The 18,546-nt window shown below is 59.7% G+C and overlaps 1 protein-coding gene across 3 annotated transcripts in view; it reads right to left on the bottom strand.

Annotated features, from left to right (window-relative positions):
* C6H16orf74 (chromosome 6 C16orf74 homolog) overlaps positions 1-18,546 on the bottom strand; it is a 54,385-nt gene that overhangs the window by 10,419 nt on the left and 25,420 nt on the right. For all 3 annotated transcript variants that reach the window (XR_002344457.1, XR_002344458.1, XM_013998143.2), the window contains 2 exons: positions 18,022-18,070; positions 13,314-13,358 (listed from right to left, as the gene is read on the bottom strand). Coding sequence is in view for 1 of the 3 variants with exons in the window: in XM_013998143.2 (XP_013853597.1) it covers positions 13,314-13,341 (28 nt within the window). In the remaining 2 variants the exon portion in view is untranslated. The remainder of the gene's footprint in view (positions 1-13,313; positions 13,359-18,021; positions 18,071-18,546) is intronic.

Genomic DNA, 18,546 nt, shown 5'->3' with positions numbered 1-18,546 from the left:
GGTCATGGCCACTCCCCAGTGAGAACACGTTTGGAGAAGGGAGGTGACGTGGGCACACAGAGGCCAGGTGGCTACAGGCCTGAGCACCCACTTCATTCCTTCTGGTATCATTCACCACTGCTCAGAAGCCCTGAGCCAGGCCTGTCCTCCATTCAGGATGCCCCAGGCACTGGGGACTTGGCACCATTCCCGGCCCCCAGGCCATCTAGAGGCCACAGCCACACCCGGCTGGAGCCTAGAGCAGGTGCGGCTCCTCTGCAGGCATCGTGGCTCAAGGCCGCCCTCTGCTGGTTCTTATAAAAATGGCGCTCGATCCGCACCCCGGTACCAGCTTGCAATCCCCGCCTGGGACCATGTCCCTGGGACCACGTGCACTCTTTCCCCAGGCACCGTCACACACGGTGGCCCTGCTGGGCCCGCAGTGCAGTGGGAGGCCCGAACGTACACCTGGGCGTCAATCCACCCGGCAGCGGCTCCACTTCTCCAGGCCTCGATTCCTCCCTCGCCTGCAAAATTGGGGTGGTTAATAGTTCCCACCTGCAGGGGGCGCTGAGAGGCTTCAGAGCCACACTTGAAGTCCTCACTGCGACTTCATTAGGTGCATTTTGCAGGTGAGGAAGCCACCTGGCCGGCCTTGCAGCACAGGCTCAGTAAATGCCAGGCGTTATTAATAGCATAGACTCTAACCTTAGCGCGTGTTCACCGATTCAGCCAGTTCCGAGCATCTACTGAGTGCAGGTGTCATTCCTGCAGTCACAGCGCCAGGGGGTTCAACACTGCTGTGGAGTGACTCTGACGAGAGGCCTCTGGTTCCACCCTAACACCCGGAGACACTTTTCCTCATCGGGTTGGGAGGGCCACGGGCTCAGCAAGGAGGACAAACTGAATCCGACCCTCAGTCCTGCTTTGCCTCCGGGACTCCGCCAGCCCCGCCTGTCCACCTGCAGGGTGAGGGGATTCTCCCTGCCCCCCCAGCACAGCGCCGGGCCCAGGCAACAGGCACCTATTGTGCACCTACTGCGTGCTGGGCATCCTCCCAGGTGCTGGGGACGCAGCAGAGACCAAGACAGTCTCATCGCACGTTTCTCCGCTGCTCCCCCCACACACCGCCTGCCTTCACCTTGTGCTTCTGACCCCAGCAGCAAACTGGGACACCCCCCCCCAAAGTACAGAAAAGACTGGAAAAAAATAACAGGGAGGGTCCCCTGTGAGCCATGCCATTGTCGGGAGGGGCCCACGCTCCTGAGCTGTGAGGACAGTGAGCTGAGAGGCTGGGGGCTGTGTGGGCACTTTGCAGGCATCCAAATGGTCCGCCCAAGGAGGCCCATCTTCCAGACGGGTACACTGAGGCACAGGGAAGTCACAGGGGAGGTGACTCAGGGACTAGAAAGCCAATGCCTTCCAGAGTCTGAGTCAGTGATGGGAGGAGGAAGGAGCAGACAGTGGGAGGAGCAGCACGAAGGAGGGAGGTGGGAGGGGGTCAGAAAAGGCTTCCCGGAGGGGGCTGATTGAGAGCGTCGGGAGGGAGGGCGTGGGCAGCCTTGGCACACACAAAGGCCCTGGGGCCGGGCGGAGTCTGGGTGAGGCCGACACTAATTCCTCGAAGATGACCAGGTGACTGGATTTAGGGCACGTCTTTCAAAAACAAACTGACAAATGCCTCCGAGGGTTCCAGATGCACTTCATCTTTTTTTTTTTTTTTCCTAAATTCCAATTAAGGCGGAAAGCCTTACATTATTAGGAATGAGGCCAGGGCGGGTGGGGGTTTTACCTTTTCGAGGCAGCCTGGGACCAATGGAGACGGCAGGGGATGTTTTAAATCTCTTTTTAATTAAGGAAAAAGCCCCAGCTTGCGTCAGGGATGAGCTGTTGCAGAGAACCCGGGAGGAGGAGCCACAGAGAGGCGGGAAGCATCCACCTCCCCGCTAGGCAGCAGCCGCAGTCTGGCCTCCCGGCCAGCCCTGCCAGGTCCTAACACTCGCCGTGGCCCCAGCCCCTCGGGGGCCTCTGGGACCCCAGCCATGCAGCAAGGGCTCCTCCCCTGCCTTTCCTGGGCCGTGGGCGAGCCCTGCTCCTGGCCCTCAGAGGATGACTGAGAGCTGAGGTTCAAGAGCATCTGCAAAGCCCTTGGCACCTGCCTGGCCAAGGGTCAGCCATGGGCCTGGGCGTGGGCACAGCTGATGCTGGGGCTGGACTCTTCTTGGGTGTGTGGGGGGTGTCCTGTGCATTGGAGGGTGTGAGCAGGTCCCTGGCCTCTAGATGCTGTAGCTCCCACCATCTGTGACAACACAAAATGTCTCTAGAGATTGCCAAGTGTCCCCTGTGGGTAGGGCTGGCTGCCAGATGAGATTCAGGACTTTCGGTCTAAGTATAGCCCATGCTATCTATGGGACATACTTATCCTAGGCAATTACCCTTGTTTATTTGAAATTCGCTGGTAACTGGGGATCCTGTTTTAGCATTTTTTTCCTTCCTAAATCTGGCAACTTTACCTGGGGAGAGGCAAGATCCCCCAGAGCTGAGAAGCGCGGTCAGAGCCCTTACTGAGACAATACTGGGCATTTCAGAGCAGGTGCTGGGAGCTGCTGGTTTCCCCTGTCCCCACCTGTGTGGCTGGAGCCATGGGAAGGCGCTTCAGGATGGCCCGAGCCAGAGGGACTGGCCTCCCCAGCCTGCCCTCTGCCAGCTGTGCAGCCTGAGCCAGGTCCTTACCGTGTCTGAGCCTCTGTTTCCTCAGGGGCAGCGGAGCTACGTGTGATGGGCCTCTTGCCGGAATAAGGATTCGAACCCTCACCCTAGATTCCAACCCCTAACCTGCAGCACATGTGACGTCAGGAAGGTGTCTGGGGCAGCTTGGCCGACAGCAGGTGCATCGTGGGGCGATATCGTTAGGGCTGTTACTGCTGCTATTAATAGTTACTAGGGCTCCTAACCGAACCTTGCTGTTACTACAATTAAGCCAGTAGATTCCAGTTAGTCCCAGAGGAAGGAGGTGAGTGAGTACACTGGGCACCTGCCTGGCCATCCTGAGTAAACTGGGCAGCTCCTGAGGGAGCCTGGGCCCTGAAGACAGGGATATGTCCACTCAGAGACTGAAGACTGGGAGGCAACAATGGCCACCACCAGGCAGGTGCTGGGAGAGAGGGGGGGAGCAGGCTGATTTTTTACTGCATATTCTTGTGCGGGTTTTACATTCTGTACCATGAAGATACACATCCCTCCCCCCCGAAAAAAGAGACATAAAACATTTTCTGAGGAGGTGCTGACAAATTTAGGAGGTGGAATGGAACAAAGGGGAAGGTGCAGAATGCTGCCGCAGGAGAGGGCTGATCAAGGTGACAAGCTGAGACAGCAAAAAGGCAGTGACGGGGCCAGGGGGAGAATTCAGCGCACAGGCCTGGAGAGGCAGGAAGGGACTGAGAATACCCCCAAGAGTGGTCTTTCTCCCCTGAAGCACTCAGGAGCGGGGCCCAGTGTGTGGTCACAGAGGCCGGGGAAGCCAGGAGCCAACCCCACCGCATCCGGGGAACGGGATCAAGCTGATCTCCCCAGGTCATCAGCTGGAAGAGACTCAAGGCCACCTGAGTCCTGCTCTCGCCTCACTCCCCAGCCACCCAGCTCTCTTGGCACTGATCTTGGGCACTGCAAGGCCTGCGAGGCAGAAGCAGAAACATGCAGGGGGTGGGGGTAGGGGTGCGGGGAGGGCCAGTCAGAGGTGGACGTGGGGGCAGCATGGCCCTGGCCCGGGGTCATGCCTGAACCCTCACCATGAAGCCTTAGGAACCACTGGAGTTCCCATCTTGGCGCAGTGGTTAACGAATCCGACTAGGAACCATGAGGTTGCAGGTTCGATCTCTGCCCTTGCTCAGTGGGTTAAGGATCCAGCATTGCAGTGAGCTTTAGTGTAGGTCACAGACACGGCTTGGATCCTGTGTTGCTGTGGCTCTGGTGTAGGCCGGCGGCTACAGCTCTGATTAGACCCCTAGCCTGGGAACCTCCATGTGCCGCAGGAGCAGCCCTAGAAAAGGCACAAAGACAAAAAAAAAAAAAAAAAAGAAAAAAAAAGAAACCACACCCCAGGAAGAAGAGAATTCCAGGGGTCCGGGAGGATCCGCCGGAACCAGGCCTCCTCAGCCTCTGCGTCCCATTCTCGCTGCGTGACCTGGGGCTGGGGCTTTACCACCAATGCCTTGGTTTCCCCACCTGAACCCCGGCAGGGAGCCAGTCTCCTCGAAGCCTTGCTGGGCAGATGACAGGAGATACTGGGCGGAGCAGGGGGGGTGGGCAGGAGCTGCACCTGACCCCTCCCGGGGGAGGGAGGGAGGCGCCAAGGTGCCCCCGCCAATCAGCGGTCCTGGGGGGCTCTCCACACCTTAAAGTCAAGAGACTGTTCCTTCCACCCATATTTATTGTGTCCCTACTGCGTGCGGACCCAAAGCCAGGAAGGGGACTCCGCGGTCAGCAAGGCAGCGTGGTTCTGGGCTGTGGAGCCGGGACAGTCAGGAGGCAGGAACGTAGATCAGGGCGCCCCGTTAGGGAGCACACGGCTCCCCCACCTGCTGAGACAGGCCCTCCCTCCTTCCGGGCACAGCAGGTGCCGGGTTTAGCTTAAGCCTGAGCGGGGCTAAATCCCGCTGTGAGCCAGGAGGGCTGTCAGCTCGCCCCTGGGGGGGCAGCAAAGGCAGCCCCATCTGCTTAGCGCTGGAAACAGGCTTTGACGGCCCACCACTCCTCCGAGGAGGCTGGGGGTCTCAACGCCACGCCCCCCCTCCCCCCAGTCCCCCATCTCCTGAGCAGAGAGATCTGTTCAGAAGGGGCCAGAAAGAGTCCTGGACTAAAGCCTGCATCCCTGAAGCCCAGCTAAGCTAACTTGGTCCTTGTCACTTCAGGCCGTCAGTGTGCACTCCAGGCCTGGCTGGAAAGCGAGGACGGGGGCCCAGACCATGCTTCTCACCCCGGGCCGCACAGGACAATCACCTCCGACGCGCTTCATCACACCCAAATGCCTGCCCCGGGCATCGAGCCCCGGCTGCCCCTTCCTGAACACCTTGCGGGTGGTTCTCATGTGCAGTGGAGGCTGAGGCCCGTGGCCTGGAATGATCCCAGGGCTCCCCGAACTCTTAAATTCTCGATACCACACCTCCGTTCCCATGGCCCTGCCTGTCCCCGTGACCTCAGCTCCTCCTGCTTGGCCCCTGCCCCTCGCCGGCCATTTCAGCCACACTCTCGCCTCCTTGCTGCTCATCAGCTCACCAAGCTTGGTCCTGTCTCAGGGCCTTTGCATCTGCTGTTGCCTCTGCCTGGAACTCTGTTCCCTGCATTTGAGCTGGCTTCAGTGTGGGCACTGAGAGAGGCCCTCTCCCGCCTCAAGCCACTCTGCGGCCCCTCTCCGTTGCAGCTCTCACCACCACATCTACCGCACGTGCACACACTCGTTTCTGTCTCCTGCGTGGGGACAGGGGCGCTGTGCCGTTGGCTGCCGTGTCCCCTGGGCCCAGCGCAGTGCTCAGCACTGAGCAGGTGGTCAGTGACTGCCAAACGAACGAAAGGCGGCACAGGGACGCGGCTCTGGTCTGGGCCTGACCCCAGGGGAAGGGAGCCCCTGCTGTGTGTCAGGCTCTGTTCTAGGGGGCGCAGGGGTGGGCAGAGGAGACAGAAATGCCTGCCTGCTGGCAGTGGCACTGCTGGACAGTGAGGTGAGGGGGCCCCCCAGATCCCCAGGGGCAGGAAGCCCCAGCCCACTTCACAGATGCAAACACTAAAGCTTGGGACACTAGGACATCTGGCCTTGGCCATTTTCTACCTCGGGGTGGACCCCCCCACATCCCTTCCCTTCAAAGGTATGAAGCCCCCGTGTGTTCCAAAACCTGCTCAAGATGTGTTAGCCAAACGAAGGCCTTTGCCCCCTCCTTCTGGGGGGCTCCTGCCCTGCCCCCTGCCACCCCATCCAGCAGGGCCAGTCCTTGCCTCGCCCACCTGCTGTTCTTCAACCCCCCCCCCCCCAAACACCTTCCTGCTTCTGGCCTTTGCCCATGCAGGGCCCGCAGCCAGGAGTGCTGTCCCCTTCCCCTCCCCAGCCCCGGCCAGCGGCCAGGCGGCGGGCTCCCGTCCTAGCCCAGGGCAGCCTCACTCGCCCAGAAGCCCTGTCCTGGCCACGGGGTGGAGCACGGTGGGGGTGCAGTCAACGCCTGCGTGATGAACACGCTCGCGACCAGCTCTGGACCCGGCTGCGGGGCTGCTGGAACCATGTTCTCCTGCTCGAATGGGGTGATGTGGGGCTAGTCTTGGGCCTCCAAATACCAATCAGAAAAATGGGCATCGCCACTGCCAGCTCCCAACAGCCCCTCACCAAAACCTGAGGCACAGGGAGCAGAGGCTCTGAGCCCCGGGAGGGGGCCAGGAAAGACGCCTGGCAGTCAGAGGACCCCGCGCCCGGGAGCCTGGGGGGCTGCACCTGTGTCCTCCTCGTGCCCACGGTCACCTCATCACATACTTCAAGGAAGAGACGACAAACGCACCAACATCAGCCAAACCCCTTGGAAGGGGGGTCCTTCCAAGCCCTGGCCAGTCCTCCGCAGAGAGGTCACGGTGACAAAGACAGGCACTTCTGAGAAAGTGGCCGGGCCCCGAGGGGACAACTAAATACGAGGCGGGCCTGGGATGGGACTCGGCCGCAAAACAAGGGCATCAGGAAAAGACCAGGACATCAGGATCGAGCGGGGACTTGAGTTAAAATAACATGTGTGGGGGTTCCCGTCGTGGCTCAGCGGTTAGCAAACCCGACTAGCATCCGTGAGGATGCGGGTTCGATCCCTGGCCTCGCTCAGTGGGTTAAGGATCCGGTGTGGCCACGAGCTGTGGTGTAGGTCACAGACGCAGCTCGGCTCCTGCGTTGCTGTGGCTGTGGGGGAGGCCGGCAGCTGCAGCTCTGACATGACCCCTAGCCTGGGAACCTCCACATGCCGCAGGGGCGGCCCTGAAAAGACAAAAAGAAAATAATCAAAAATAAAAAATAACACGTCTGTAGTGATCCACTGACTGTAATGAGCAGGCCACACTAAACTAAGACATAGCTACGGGGAAAGCTGGCTGTAGGGTGTGTGCAAACCACATAGTGTTTTCACTATTTTTTCTATAAATCTAAAATTATCCTAAAAAATAGTCTATTCAACAAACGAACCAGCCGTCAGGCCAGGACAAAGTCTCCAGCTCCTGGCCCTTTCCTGCCTGGCCCCAGAAGGACAGTCCCCTGGGCCCAGCCCCATCCTCAGGATCCCGTTGCCATGGTGACACGGGCGTGGGCTGGGGCTGCAGCTAGCATCCTCTGGGGAACCCCAGAGCCCACCGTGGGCCCCGAGGCAGTCCCGAGGGGAAAGCCCGTCCCCCACTTTAACCTCCCTCTGCTGAGGTCCCCACCCAGCTGGAGCTGCCTCCAGAGCGGAAGGCGGGAGGACCGGGAAACGCTGGGCACCCTCTCCCGTGCTCCTCTCAGACGACGCCTGCCACCAGCCCAGGAGACACGACCACTCATCACTCCACTTTACAGATGGCGACACTGCGGCTCGGGCACATGCACTGACCGCGGGGGGTCGGGGGCACAGCTGGGATCTGCACCTGGATCCCTCCAATTCCAGAGCGATGTCACCAGCGGGGCTCAACCTTGGGCAGGTCCTGGAATCTCTCAGTGGGTACGTTAAAAACCCCCAGAGTTTCTGACTCATCAGGTCTGGGTGGGTCTGGAGAATTCTCACCTCTGCCTGGCTCCCAGGTGAGGCTGAAGCTGCAGGGCTGGGGACCCCCGCAGAAAAGCACACGGTCCCAGGCAGCGCCACCACTGGGGACCAGGGCGCAAAGAACCACTCACCCTCCCTGCCTCCTGAGCCAAGCCCCTCCTGACCTATTGCCGCCGCCGCTGGGGGGAGCTCCCCTGTGCTCGGGCCCCCACATCTGTAAGGCTACCCATGTCACCCAGCTATAGTGATGCTGAGATAAGCAAATCGGGGAGCAGGGCCTGGATGACAGATTCGCCCCGTGCGTGCCAGTCCTCTCATGGGGAGGCACCGGGGAACCGCGCTCTGGCCAGGGGACCATCACCACAAGTCACAGCCCTACGGCCAGGCCCTTGAGCACAAGGACCTCCCCCCCCCTGCCCTGGATCCCAGGGGGTCCCACTGTGCCTGTTCTCCTCTGGAACCAGAAACAAAAGGACTCTGGCACAGGTGCGCTCCTCTCTCAGCTGTCACCCTCTCTGATCTCCCTCCCACCTGGGGCTGAGACTTTACAGCCAGACAGGCAGTAAGCACGTTCCAGAAATGAGACAGAGAGGTATGTTCCCATCCTGCGTGCGGGAGGCCCAGAGGTACCGTGACCTGTGGTGGGGGGAGCAGAGATTCCCCCCAAATTCATGGCCACCCTGAACTTCAGAATGTGACCTCCCTTGGAAACAAGGTCTTTGCAGATGTAGTTAGTTCAGGATCTTGTGACACAAGCATCCTGGATTTAAGACGGGCTCTAGGGCCAAAGACCGAAGACTAAGGAGCGAGAGGCATGTCCGCTGTGGTGCAGTGGGCTGAGAATCCAACTGCATCCACTCGGGTCACTGCGGACCGTGGGTTCGATCCCTGGCCCTGCGCAGTGCGTTAAAGCAACTGCATTGAGGCAGCTAGGTCGTAGCTGAAGCTCGGATTCAATCACTGGCCGGGGAACTTTATGCCGTGCATGTGCGCATGTGTGCGCGGTGGGTCTGGTGATTAAAAAAAAAGATTAAAGAGAGAGAGATCTTTCTCTTCTTTTGGCCACGCCCATGGCATGCGGAAGTTCCTGGGCCAGGGACTGAACCCAAGCCACAGCGTGACCTGAGCCACAGCCGCGACAATGCCGGATCCCTAACCCACTGAGCCACCAGGGAACTCCAGAGAGGTCTTCTGAAAAAGCGTGCAGCAAACACAGGGAAGGCTGTGTGAAGACGGAGGCAGCCTGGAGGGAGGTGGCCACAGCCAAGGATGCCCGGGCCCCGCAGGAACTGGAAGAGGCAGGAGGGACCCTCCCTGAGGCCCCGGAGGGAGCCTGGCCCTGCGGACACTCTGACTGCAGACCTTTGGCCTCCAGAACGGTGAGAAGCTAGACTTCTGTGGTTTTAAGCCCCCTGGTTTGGGGTCAGCTGTTGCACTGGCTCTAGGAAACGAAGACGCCAGGTTCCAGGGATAACGTGGAGATATAGGAGCTCACGTGGATCAAGGTTCTGGCTGCAGAGGTTACTTCCCATGTTGAATTAAAAAGCTTTCCTCTGACGAGGCCTCTGGGACCAGCCTGCCTGGCTTCGAATCCCACCTAGGTCCCAGCTGCGAGACCCAGGCAACCGCACTGCCTGTCTGCCCCTCTGCTTCCTCACCCGGAAACTGGGCATCCCAGAGCGCCCCCCGATGGAGGGAGGGAGGGAGGGAGGGGGAGGAGGTCCTGCCCGGGCCAGGCCCCCAGCAAGAGTCGACCGTTTCTTCTGGGTATTTGACCAGGACATTCTGATTTCTGGAATTCATCCCAAAGAAATAACAGCTGTAGAAACTCTGAACACGAAGATGTTCAAAACGACATTACTGGTAAGAAGGACGTGTGGGAAACCAGCCCGAGGCCTGCTCTTGGCGGCACCAGACACAGGCGTCGAGAAGCGTGAGGCTGGTACGCCTGGGGAAGCGCAGCAAAGCGCCCAGACAGGAAATAAAAAATCAACACGGGAGATCCTATCATGGCGCTGTGGAGACGAATCCACCTGGGAACCATGAGGAGGTGGGTTCGATCCCTGGCCTCACCCAGTGGGTTAAGGATCCAGCGTGGCCGTGAGCTGTGGTGTAGGTCACAGACGCAGATCGGATCCGGCGTGGCTGTGGCTGTGGTGGAGGCCGGTGGCTGCAGCTCTGATTCGACTCCTAGCCTGGGAACCTCCATATGCCGCGGGAGCGGCCCTAGAAAGCAAAAAAAAACAAAACCAAAAACCGATGGTACACAGACCTCCACGTCCCAGCGCTGACGACCAAGTGAAACCACACGTGCAGGCAGCATGAGGGGAGGGATGTGTGCAGCCATGAAAGTCGCAGGGCTTGGGGACTCAGCCTCCTGCTGTCCCCGTCTGTGGTGTGTCCCCTAAGAATGAAGCTCCGCGGAGGAGGGCGGCCCGGGGGCCCCTGGGCTGTGGGCCTGGGTCGTCCTGGTTAAGCGCGTGCGGGGTGGGGGTGGGGGGCCTACACCCTGCCCCACGCCCCATGCCCTGGGTCACACCCAAGCCTGTGCTGCCCTCCAGAGGCCAAGGCCAGGTGGGGCTGGGGGTGGGACAGGGCAGGGGGCTGGCCGCCAGAGAGCCAGCAATGAACCACGCACTGGCTCCGCTCCCCCGGGGCCGAGCCAGGAAGGCGGCCCTTTTCCAAGCTCCCCGCCGTGCCCCACGGTGGTCCCAATGGCCACTGTTACTAAATCTACAGATAAAAGCTGGAGGGGGTGCAGAAAGGGGACCCTCCCGCCCTGCCGGGGGGAAGGTAAGTTGGTACCACCGCCATGGAGAACCGGATGGAAGTTGCTCAGAAAATGAAACACAGAAGGACCATGTGAGCCAGCAGTCCCGCTCCTGGGCGTCTATCCGGACAAAATCTAATTCAAAAAGATACCCGCGCCCCCATGCTCACAGCAGCGCTATTCACAACAGCCCGGACACGGAAGCCACCTCAAGGTCCTATCAACACCGGTGGGTTGGGAAGACGTGGTGCATAAACAAGATGGAACAACAACAAAAAAGGGAAGCTCCCGTCCTGGCTCAGCAGTAATGAACCTGACTAGACGCCACAAGGATGTGGGTTCGATCCCTGGCCTCGCTCAGTGGGTTAAGGATCTGACCTGGCTGTGGCTGTGGTATAGGCTGGCAGCTGCAGCTCCGATTCTCCCCCTAGCCTGGGAACTTCCATTTGCTGTGGGTGTGACCCTAAAAAGACAAACAAAAACAAAAACAAAAACCCTACTCAGCCATAAAAAGAAGGAAATGGTGCCACTCACAGCAATATGGACACAACTGGAGATTCGGATACCAAGTGAAATAAGTCAGAGAGAGAAAGACAAACACCACAGGGTATCACTTACACGTGGAATCCAAAACAGGGCACAAATGAACCTACGTACAAACAGAAACAGACTCACAGACAGAAACAACAGACGCATGGTTGCCAAGGGGAGAGGGGATGGACTGGGAGTTTGGGGTTAGTAGATGGAAACTATATTACACTTAGAATGGAGAGGAGTTCCCGCTGTGGCTCAGCAGACATGAACCCGACCAGTATCCATGAGGGTGCAGGTTCGATCCCTGGCCTTGCCCAGTGGGTTCAGGATCTGGCGTCGCTGTGAGCTGCGGTGTAGGTCGCAGACATGGCTCGGATCCTGCGTTGCCGCGGCTGTGGTGTAGGCTGGCAGCTGCAGCTCTGATTCGACCTCTAGCCTGGGAACTTCGGTATGCCGCAGGTGCAACCCCCCCAAAAAAGGAATGGATAAACACAACGAGGTGCTGCTGTACAGCACAGGGAACTAGACGCAGTGTCTTGGGAGCGACCATGACGGAAGATAAGAAAGAGAATGTCTGTATACACGTATGTCTGGGTCTCTTTGCTGTGCAGCAGCAACTGGTACAACAGTGTCAATCAGCTCTACTTTAGCAAAAAATCAAACTGCAATCCTGAAAAAATTAAATTAAATTAAATAAAAGCTCCCAGCTCAGAAACACTCAGCTTCAATCCCGCAGGCAGGGCGATGGGGTGGGGGTGGGGGTCGCCCAGGGGCCCTCAGCAGCATAGCTCCCGGGTCTCCTCCCCTGGCTGAGCCTCTAGCCTCAGGCTGGAAGGTCGGGGGCCCCCAGATCTCCTCGGGGTCCTGGCTAGTGCTGACTCAACAGCCAAACGTGGAAGCAGCCCGGTGTCTGTCGAGGGGGGAACAGATCCAACAAACACGGTCTACACTCGAGGAAAGGATCTTCTGGCACCTGCTACAGCAGGGAAGAGCCTCGAGACCCTGGTGCTGAGTGAGGTGCGTCCGACACAAAGGACAGAAGCTGAGGACTCCACTCAGGTGAGGCCCCAGAGCGGGCAGATTCAGAGACAGAAAGGGGGTGCCGGGTGTCAGGGCTGCAGGAAGGGGGAGGGGAGTTAGTGTTTCGTGGGGACAGAGTCTCAGTGGGAGAAGACGGAAACTTCTGGAGACGGATGGTGGTGGTGGTTGCACCACCCCGAACGCATATAATGTCACTGAATTGTGCGCTTAAAATGGCTAAGCTGGCAAGTATTGTGTTGTGTCTCTTTCACCACAATTCAAAACCAACACAAAAAGCCTACGTGCCGCATGCACCCAGCACTGGGGTGGCCCGCAGCCGAGTCCAAGGGAAGAGGGTCCTTGAGCTCCACGGGCTCGGTCTCGGATCAGCCACAGGCCCTGACCCTCCTGAAGGTCCCTTCCAGGGGCACCAGGGCTCCCCGCTGCCCGAGGTCTTGGGGGAGTCGGTCCATCCAGAGGCCCCGCCCCCCTGAGGGCCACTCCCCTGGAGCTCACTCATCCCGGCCAGGTCCCCCATCCTGGGGAGGTGCCGTGGCAGAAGGAGGGAGCAGGGTGCAGGCCTGAGTGGCAGGAGGGGAGTCAGGGCTGGTGGCACGCTGCTGCACACAGGCGAGGGGATTTCAGGGGGGAGAATGCGGCGGGGGAGCACTTGTCACTAAATACCGGGCCGAGGGAAGAGGCCTCCCTGCAGGCCATGTGGGTCTGAGGGGCTCCGGGGGCCCCGGATGCTGGATGGAAGGTCCAAGCACGAGACAGAGGTCTGGCTGCCTCTGCCCACACTTACAACACCTCCCAGGGATTCTGTCTCCTCGGAGAAGCTTCTCTCCTGGTCTTTCCCTCTCCCAGCCCTCCTTCCCCAGGAGCCAGCAGGTGGCACAGCCCATCTGGGTGATAACACGCCCCCGGGTAGACGGCAAACACCCTCCATCCCATTGCGTGCCTGGCACCTTCCTCCAGGGCCCGGACCGCCACAGGCTGCGGTGAACCCCTCTCAGGGGGCAACCGAAACATGGGGGGCACTGCCCCGTACCCTTGTCGCCCAGGCTTGCGGAAAGGAAGGCCTGGAGGTGTGCTCAGTCAGCACGCACTTACCTGGCGCCTACTGTATACAGGTGCTGACCTTGATGGCCCGGTCCCCTCTGCCCCCTGGGCAGCAACCCTGGGTCTTGGGGTCTCCCTCCCTCTGCCTCGCCCCTACTCCCCATAGGAGCCGGAGGGGAGAGCCGCGCGCTTACCTTTCAGGCAGGTCAGCTTGAGCCCCATGTCGGCGCCTCTGCAGCCTGGGAGAGAGGAGAGGCTTGTTTTGCATCGGCCACGCGTGGCCAGGCCCCCACCCTGGCCCGGGGCACAACAGGAAGGAGTGGCGGAGGGAAACCGCAGCCCACGAGGTCACGGCGCCTGCAGACTAGTCCTGGGCTGCATTTGCTGTGCGCTGAGTGGAAAAACTGTGAGGCGCCTCAAAAGCCAAATATACCAGAGGAGGCCCCGTGTGGCGGCCGGGCCGGCGAGGCTGCAGGTGAGGGCTGACGGGGCCCCTGACCTTGAGGGGCTGCAGAGCATGGCAGGCTTTAGGGATGAGAGGGCCCTGGGTGGGGGAGGAGGGGTGGGCTGCAGGGTGGCCCTGAGCACAGGCCACGGGGGTCGCCACCGTCCCCTGCAAGATGAAGCACCCTGGCCTTCCCAGGAGCTGATGAATAAATGAATGAATGGGGGCAGCAGCTGGCAGGGCTCGTGATGCTCAACCCTCGCTCACAACCCCCAGTGGCGCGATCGCCTCTTGACAGATGTGGAAACCAAGGCTCCGAGAGGGGGCGGCAGCCGCCTGCGGCCACCCAGCTTACTAGGAGTGGAGCTCCAACCCACCCGCCCCACAGGGTGAGGCTCTGCAGGCTCCTGTCGACACTCGGAGGCTCCTCGGGTCTCTGAGAGGCCCAGGGGAGGGATGGCTTCCCTCCCAGGAGACCCCTGTGTGCAGGCCGGCAGGGGGCGGCACGAAGTGTGGCCGTGGCCTGTGTCCAGCCTGGCACCCCTGGCAGTCAGCTCTGGTTCTGCCAACTGTTCTTCCCGCCTCTTCCATTCCTCAGGCTCAGACCTCCCAGCCCCCTTCCCATTGCCCTGAACACAGCTCTTGCTTCTGTTCGTAGAAGACCCAACACAGGCGGATGGATACAAGGCCAAATAGGGTCCACACCCGCTCAGAGGCTGGTGACCCAGGTGAAGCTGACGGAGGCCAGGAGCACAGAGGAGAGTCCTTGCTCCAGCCTGGGAGACCTGGGGCCTACCTCCCCAAAGCCAGGCGGGAGCAGGCCAAGCGGGAGCAGGCCAGGTGACAGGAACAGAATGTGCAAAGGCTCAGAGGACAAGAGGGGGTGTGGCCCATGGGTGGAACCAGAGGGGGTGTTGGGGCAGGAACGGTCCACAGAAGGGCCAAAGCTGAGCTGGACCGCGAGGTCTCTGGAGGCTGGGGATGAAGTTTGGAGGTTATTCTGAGCTCCCGTAGGAGTGTCTGCCTTCTAGGGGCTGGGCAGGCCGAGACCCCTGGGGCACCCCAGGAACTTGTCAGCCATACAGCATCTCAGCGCCACCTGGACCCTGGCGATTCGTGTGTCTGTCATGTGAGAGCAGCTCTGCTCCAGGCAGAAACTGGGGCCTGAGGGCTGCAGACAGCTAGGCAGTGAGGGTGCAGAGAGAGAAGCTGCTAGAAGCCGGGGTGACAGCGGGACCCTGGGAAGGTCCGAGTGGAGGAGGGGCCGGGACAGAGGCTTCAGTTTCAGCCAGGCTGGACTTGTGGGCGGGTAGGAGGCGGACTGGAGCCATCAGCTAGGGATGGACGGGCCTGGGGAGGCAGCGGGAAGCGAGAGAGGGCAGAGAGCCAGACAGGGACAGGAGATTCAGGACAGGGGTGTATTTACGGTTCCCCAGAGGAGCAGGCCCGCAGCTGCTGGGACCAAGCCTGGCTGAGCCGCGGGCCCCGGGCACCTAACCCGCCAGGACTTCACTGTCCTCATCTGCACAACGGGGCTGCTGGGCGTGCAGCGGGCTCCCTAGGCCGCAGGGGGCACTGCACGGTGGCAGATGGTGACTGTGAGAGGGCTTTGCTCCCCGCAGCACAGAGCAAATGCCCAAGAGGCATGGGCTGCATCGCCTATGGAGAGAAAGGAGGTGGTGTTTCATTCCAGGACCTTCCTTCTACACACCGCCGTCTATACTGCCTGCACGTGTCACAGAGATACACATTTTTGTAATCAGAAAATAAAGATTTAATGGGGGCGGAAGAAAAAGCTTCATGAGCGGGGCCCCTTTAGCTTGGCAAGACAGCAGGAAAGCCGTTGGGCCCAAGAGAGCCGCTCGCTGAGCTGGTTTAACTGCAAAGAGTTAAGTGTGCCCTCTCTCTTTCACACATGTGCGGGAGTGTGAAACACCTCCCTTTCAGAATGAATCGTGCTGTTTGTGTTCCCTTCAAAATATCAGGTTGTTAATTATCAGCACAACAGCTTGAAGAAGAACAGATTCTTTCTTGCGCCCGCCCGGGCATGAAAACCTCCCTGCTGCCACACGGCCACGACACAGTCGTCCGGGGACAGGGCTGGGCAGTGGGGAAACGTGGTGGCCAGATCCACGAGCGGCAGCTGCTTTGTCCCTCTGAGGCCACGAGCATCTCCATGGGAAAAGACACACCTGGCCAAGGTATCTGCGACTGGTTTTTTTTTCCCTTTGCTTTTTACAGCCACACCTGCAGCATATAGAGGTTCCCAGGCCAGGGATCGAATTGGAGCTACAGGTGCCGGCCTACACCCCAGCTCAGGGCCACACTGGATCCTCAACCCACTGACTAAGGCCAGGGATCGAGCCCACATCCTCATGGATACTAGCTGGACTCTTAACCCTTGACGCCACAACGGGAACTCCGGTGACTACCTTTAGAGCCACCGTGAAGGGAAGAACCACACGCCACCAGCCCACAGAGCTGGTGCCTGGACTCACGCCCTGCAGGCGTGTGACTGGAAGAGAACAAACAGTAAACTAATGTGTTCTCTGCACAAAGTCAAAACTCACAAAGGTGCAAGAGAGCTGCAGGCAGGCGACACAAGGACCCCTCCGGGGCTGAAGGGACCCTGCTCTGCGCGCTCTGGCTCCAATGTCTGACTTCCCTTCCGTTTCCACTTCTGTGGCTCAAGAGGTTGGGTTCGCGAGGATGAAACAAACCCTGCCCGGAATGAATCATCCGGCTCTGGAGCTGGAGGCGGTCTCAGAGCAAAGGATGCCAAGGGAAACACGGGACGCCCCACTACTGCCTGGACGCGCGCAGCCTACTAATGATGCATCGCTGATCCGCCCTTCACAAGGAGCTGGGCACCCTGAGTTCGTATTTGCTAAACCTGAAACCCTCCGCAAAGGCTGTCACCTGGGTTTCGCAGAGGAGGCCAGGGATGCCTAGAGCGGGCAAGTGCGGGCGAGGCGGGGTCAGGCTAGAAGTTGGATCTGGGTCTCTGCGGTGTCACCTCCCAGATGAATCAGAAGGCCGTGACTCCACACGGGACAGCGCCTCACAGCCTTGACAAAGACCCCCCGTGAGGACCAAGGAGAGGGCAGGGGGGAGGAATCCCAGCTGAGCAATGTGACAGGTGGCCTAGGTGGGCGGACCGCCAGCCCCAGGGAATCAGGTTCCACTCCCCGTGGCAGAGGCAGGGGGCACCCAGGCACGCTCGACTGTGAACCCAGGCCAGCCCATCACCGCTCCCAGCAAGCACACGACACAGCTTGGTTTGCTTCCTTTCTTAAAAAAAAAAAAAAAGGCCTTTTCTTTTCGCAACGGGATTAGAATTCCTGCAACAGCAGCCAAAGGAGCGGTGCTGGGAACAGATGCTACAGGCGTTAACATGCCTCCCGTCCTGGTCCACAGAGTGCAAACATGAGCCTGTCCCTGGCTCTAGCCCACAGACCCGCAGGGGGCGGCGTGGGGAAGCCAGGGGGTGGCCTGGCCCGCAGCGCTCGCCCACAGGAAGTGAAAGAGGACGGGTGTGGGAGGAGGGTCAAGGTGCCCACCCAAATGCCCACCTGCTTCACAGTCATCAGGCGAGGTCTTGGGCCACCTGGCGCGTAACTGTGGCCTTCCGCTGACGGGCCACCTACGTCTGAGCAAAATGCTTGCCCACTGCCGCGCTGGGCCTCTGTGAGAGCAAGCTCAACTCTCAGGATTTGTGCAATTTTCCATATGCTATACGTCCCTGAGAATGTTTATGTAGAAACAAGCGGTGTTCTATTTGAAGTTGGGGTAACAGTTAATTACTCATGGGTTAATCAGAAAACATGTCATTATTTTTCCAGCGGCCCCGACATTAGACACCACGGAACTACCAGCCCTCTGCTGTGAGCGCCTGCCGGCAGCTCGCCCCATGCAGGTTTGCGGGGGAAAGAGAAAAGCAAACTCTGTGTTCTTACCGCATAAAAAGTCACTGTGATGAAGCCCCGCCTGTGGGACCCAGAGCACCATCCACAGGCTCCCAGGGGAGGCTGTTGCCCCAAGGGGGACGGGTGGGCTCCTGGGGGATTTGTGTTTCTTCATCTGGGGTGTACACTTTTTTTTTTTTTTGCTGTTTTAGGGCCACACCCGCGACATGTGGAAGTTCCCAAACTACAGGTCAAACTGGAGCTACAGCTGCCAGCTTACACCACAGCCCGAGCCCCGTGGAATCAGAGCTGCGTCCACGAGCCACACCACAGCTCACAGCAACGCCGGATCAAACGCGAATCCACAGGGACACCAGCCACACTTGCTTCTGCTGCGCCCCAACGGGAACTCCCTGGGGAGCACACTTTCGATGTGGACATGTTATCCTGGGTGTATATTATCGGTTGACAATATTTTCACGGGGAGAGGTCTGTCCTTGGGGGTCCTACACGGTGAGGGCCAGGGGTTCGAGACCAGGCCTTGGCACTTACCTGCCCCTTGAATCAGTCACTGTGTATTTACAAGCGTCTGTGTCCTCATCTGCAAAATGGGGATAAGAGCGTTTGGTCAGCGAATGACAAGAGAAGATGCAGGTGCCGGAGCCCAGCACCGAGCACCCGTGCTCAAGAAACACCAAGTATCCCTGCTGTCTCTGTGGCCGCTGAAGGGAAGTTCCCATTCAAGTCTCCGGAGCTGATCTAAACCCTGGGCTCAGGGCCCACAGGGGCGCACCCCACTGGCAAGAGAACGCCTTCCAGGGAGAGGAGATTAGGCTGGCGGAGCTTTCAGCCTCCTTGGGGCTGGCACAGGGATTAAGTCTTTCCATAAATACCTCCCCTGCCTCCCGCCCATCCAGGGTGGGGACCCAGAACGCAAGGTGGGTGTGGCCCAGACAGGTAAGGGGGTGTTTCCGGAGTTCACGCAGGCTGGGACAAGGTCGACTCCCCAAGCACCCCTGGGGGCTGTGCAGCAAAGGCCAGAGCCTGCCAAACCAGGCGTGCCTCGCTGGGCCTCAG

Source organism: Sus scrofa, chromosome 6 (assembly GCF_000003025.6).
Source record: "Sus scrofa isolate TJ Tabasco breed Duroc chromosome 6, Sscrofa11.1, whole genome shotgun sequence".
Lineage (NCBI taxonomy): Eukaryota > Metazoa > Chordata > Mammalia > Artiodactyla > Suidae > Sus > Sus scrofa.
Note: the sequence above shows the minus strand (reverse complement) of the source record. Positions and strands in the feature narration are given on the sequence as shown.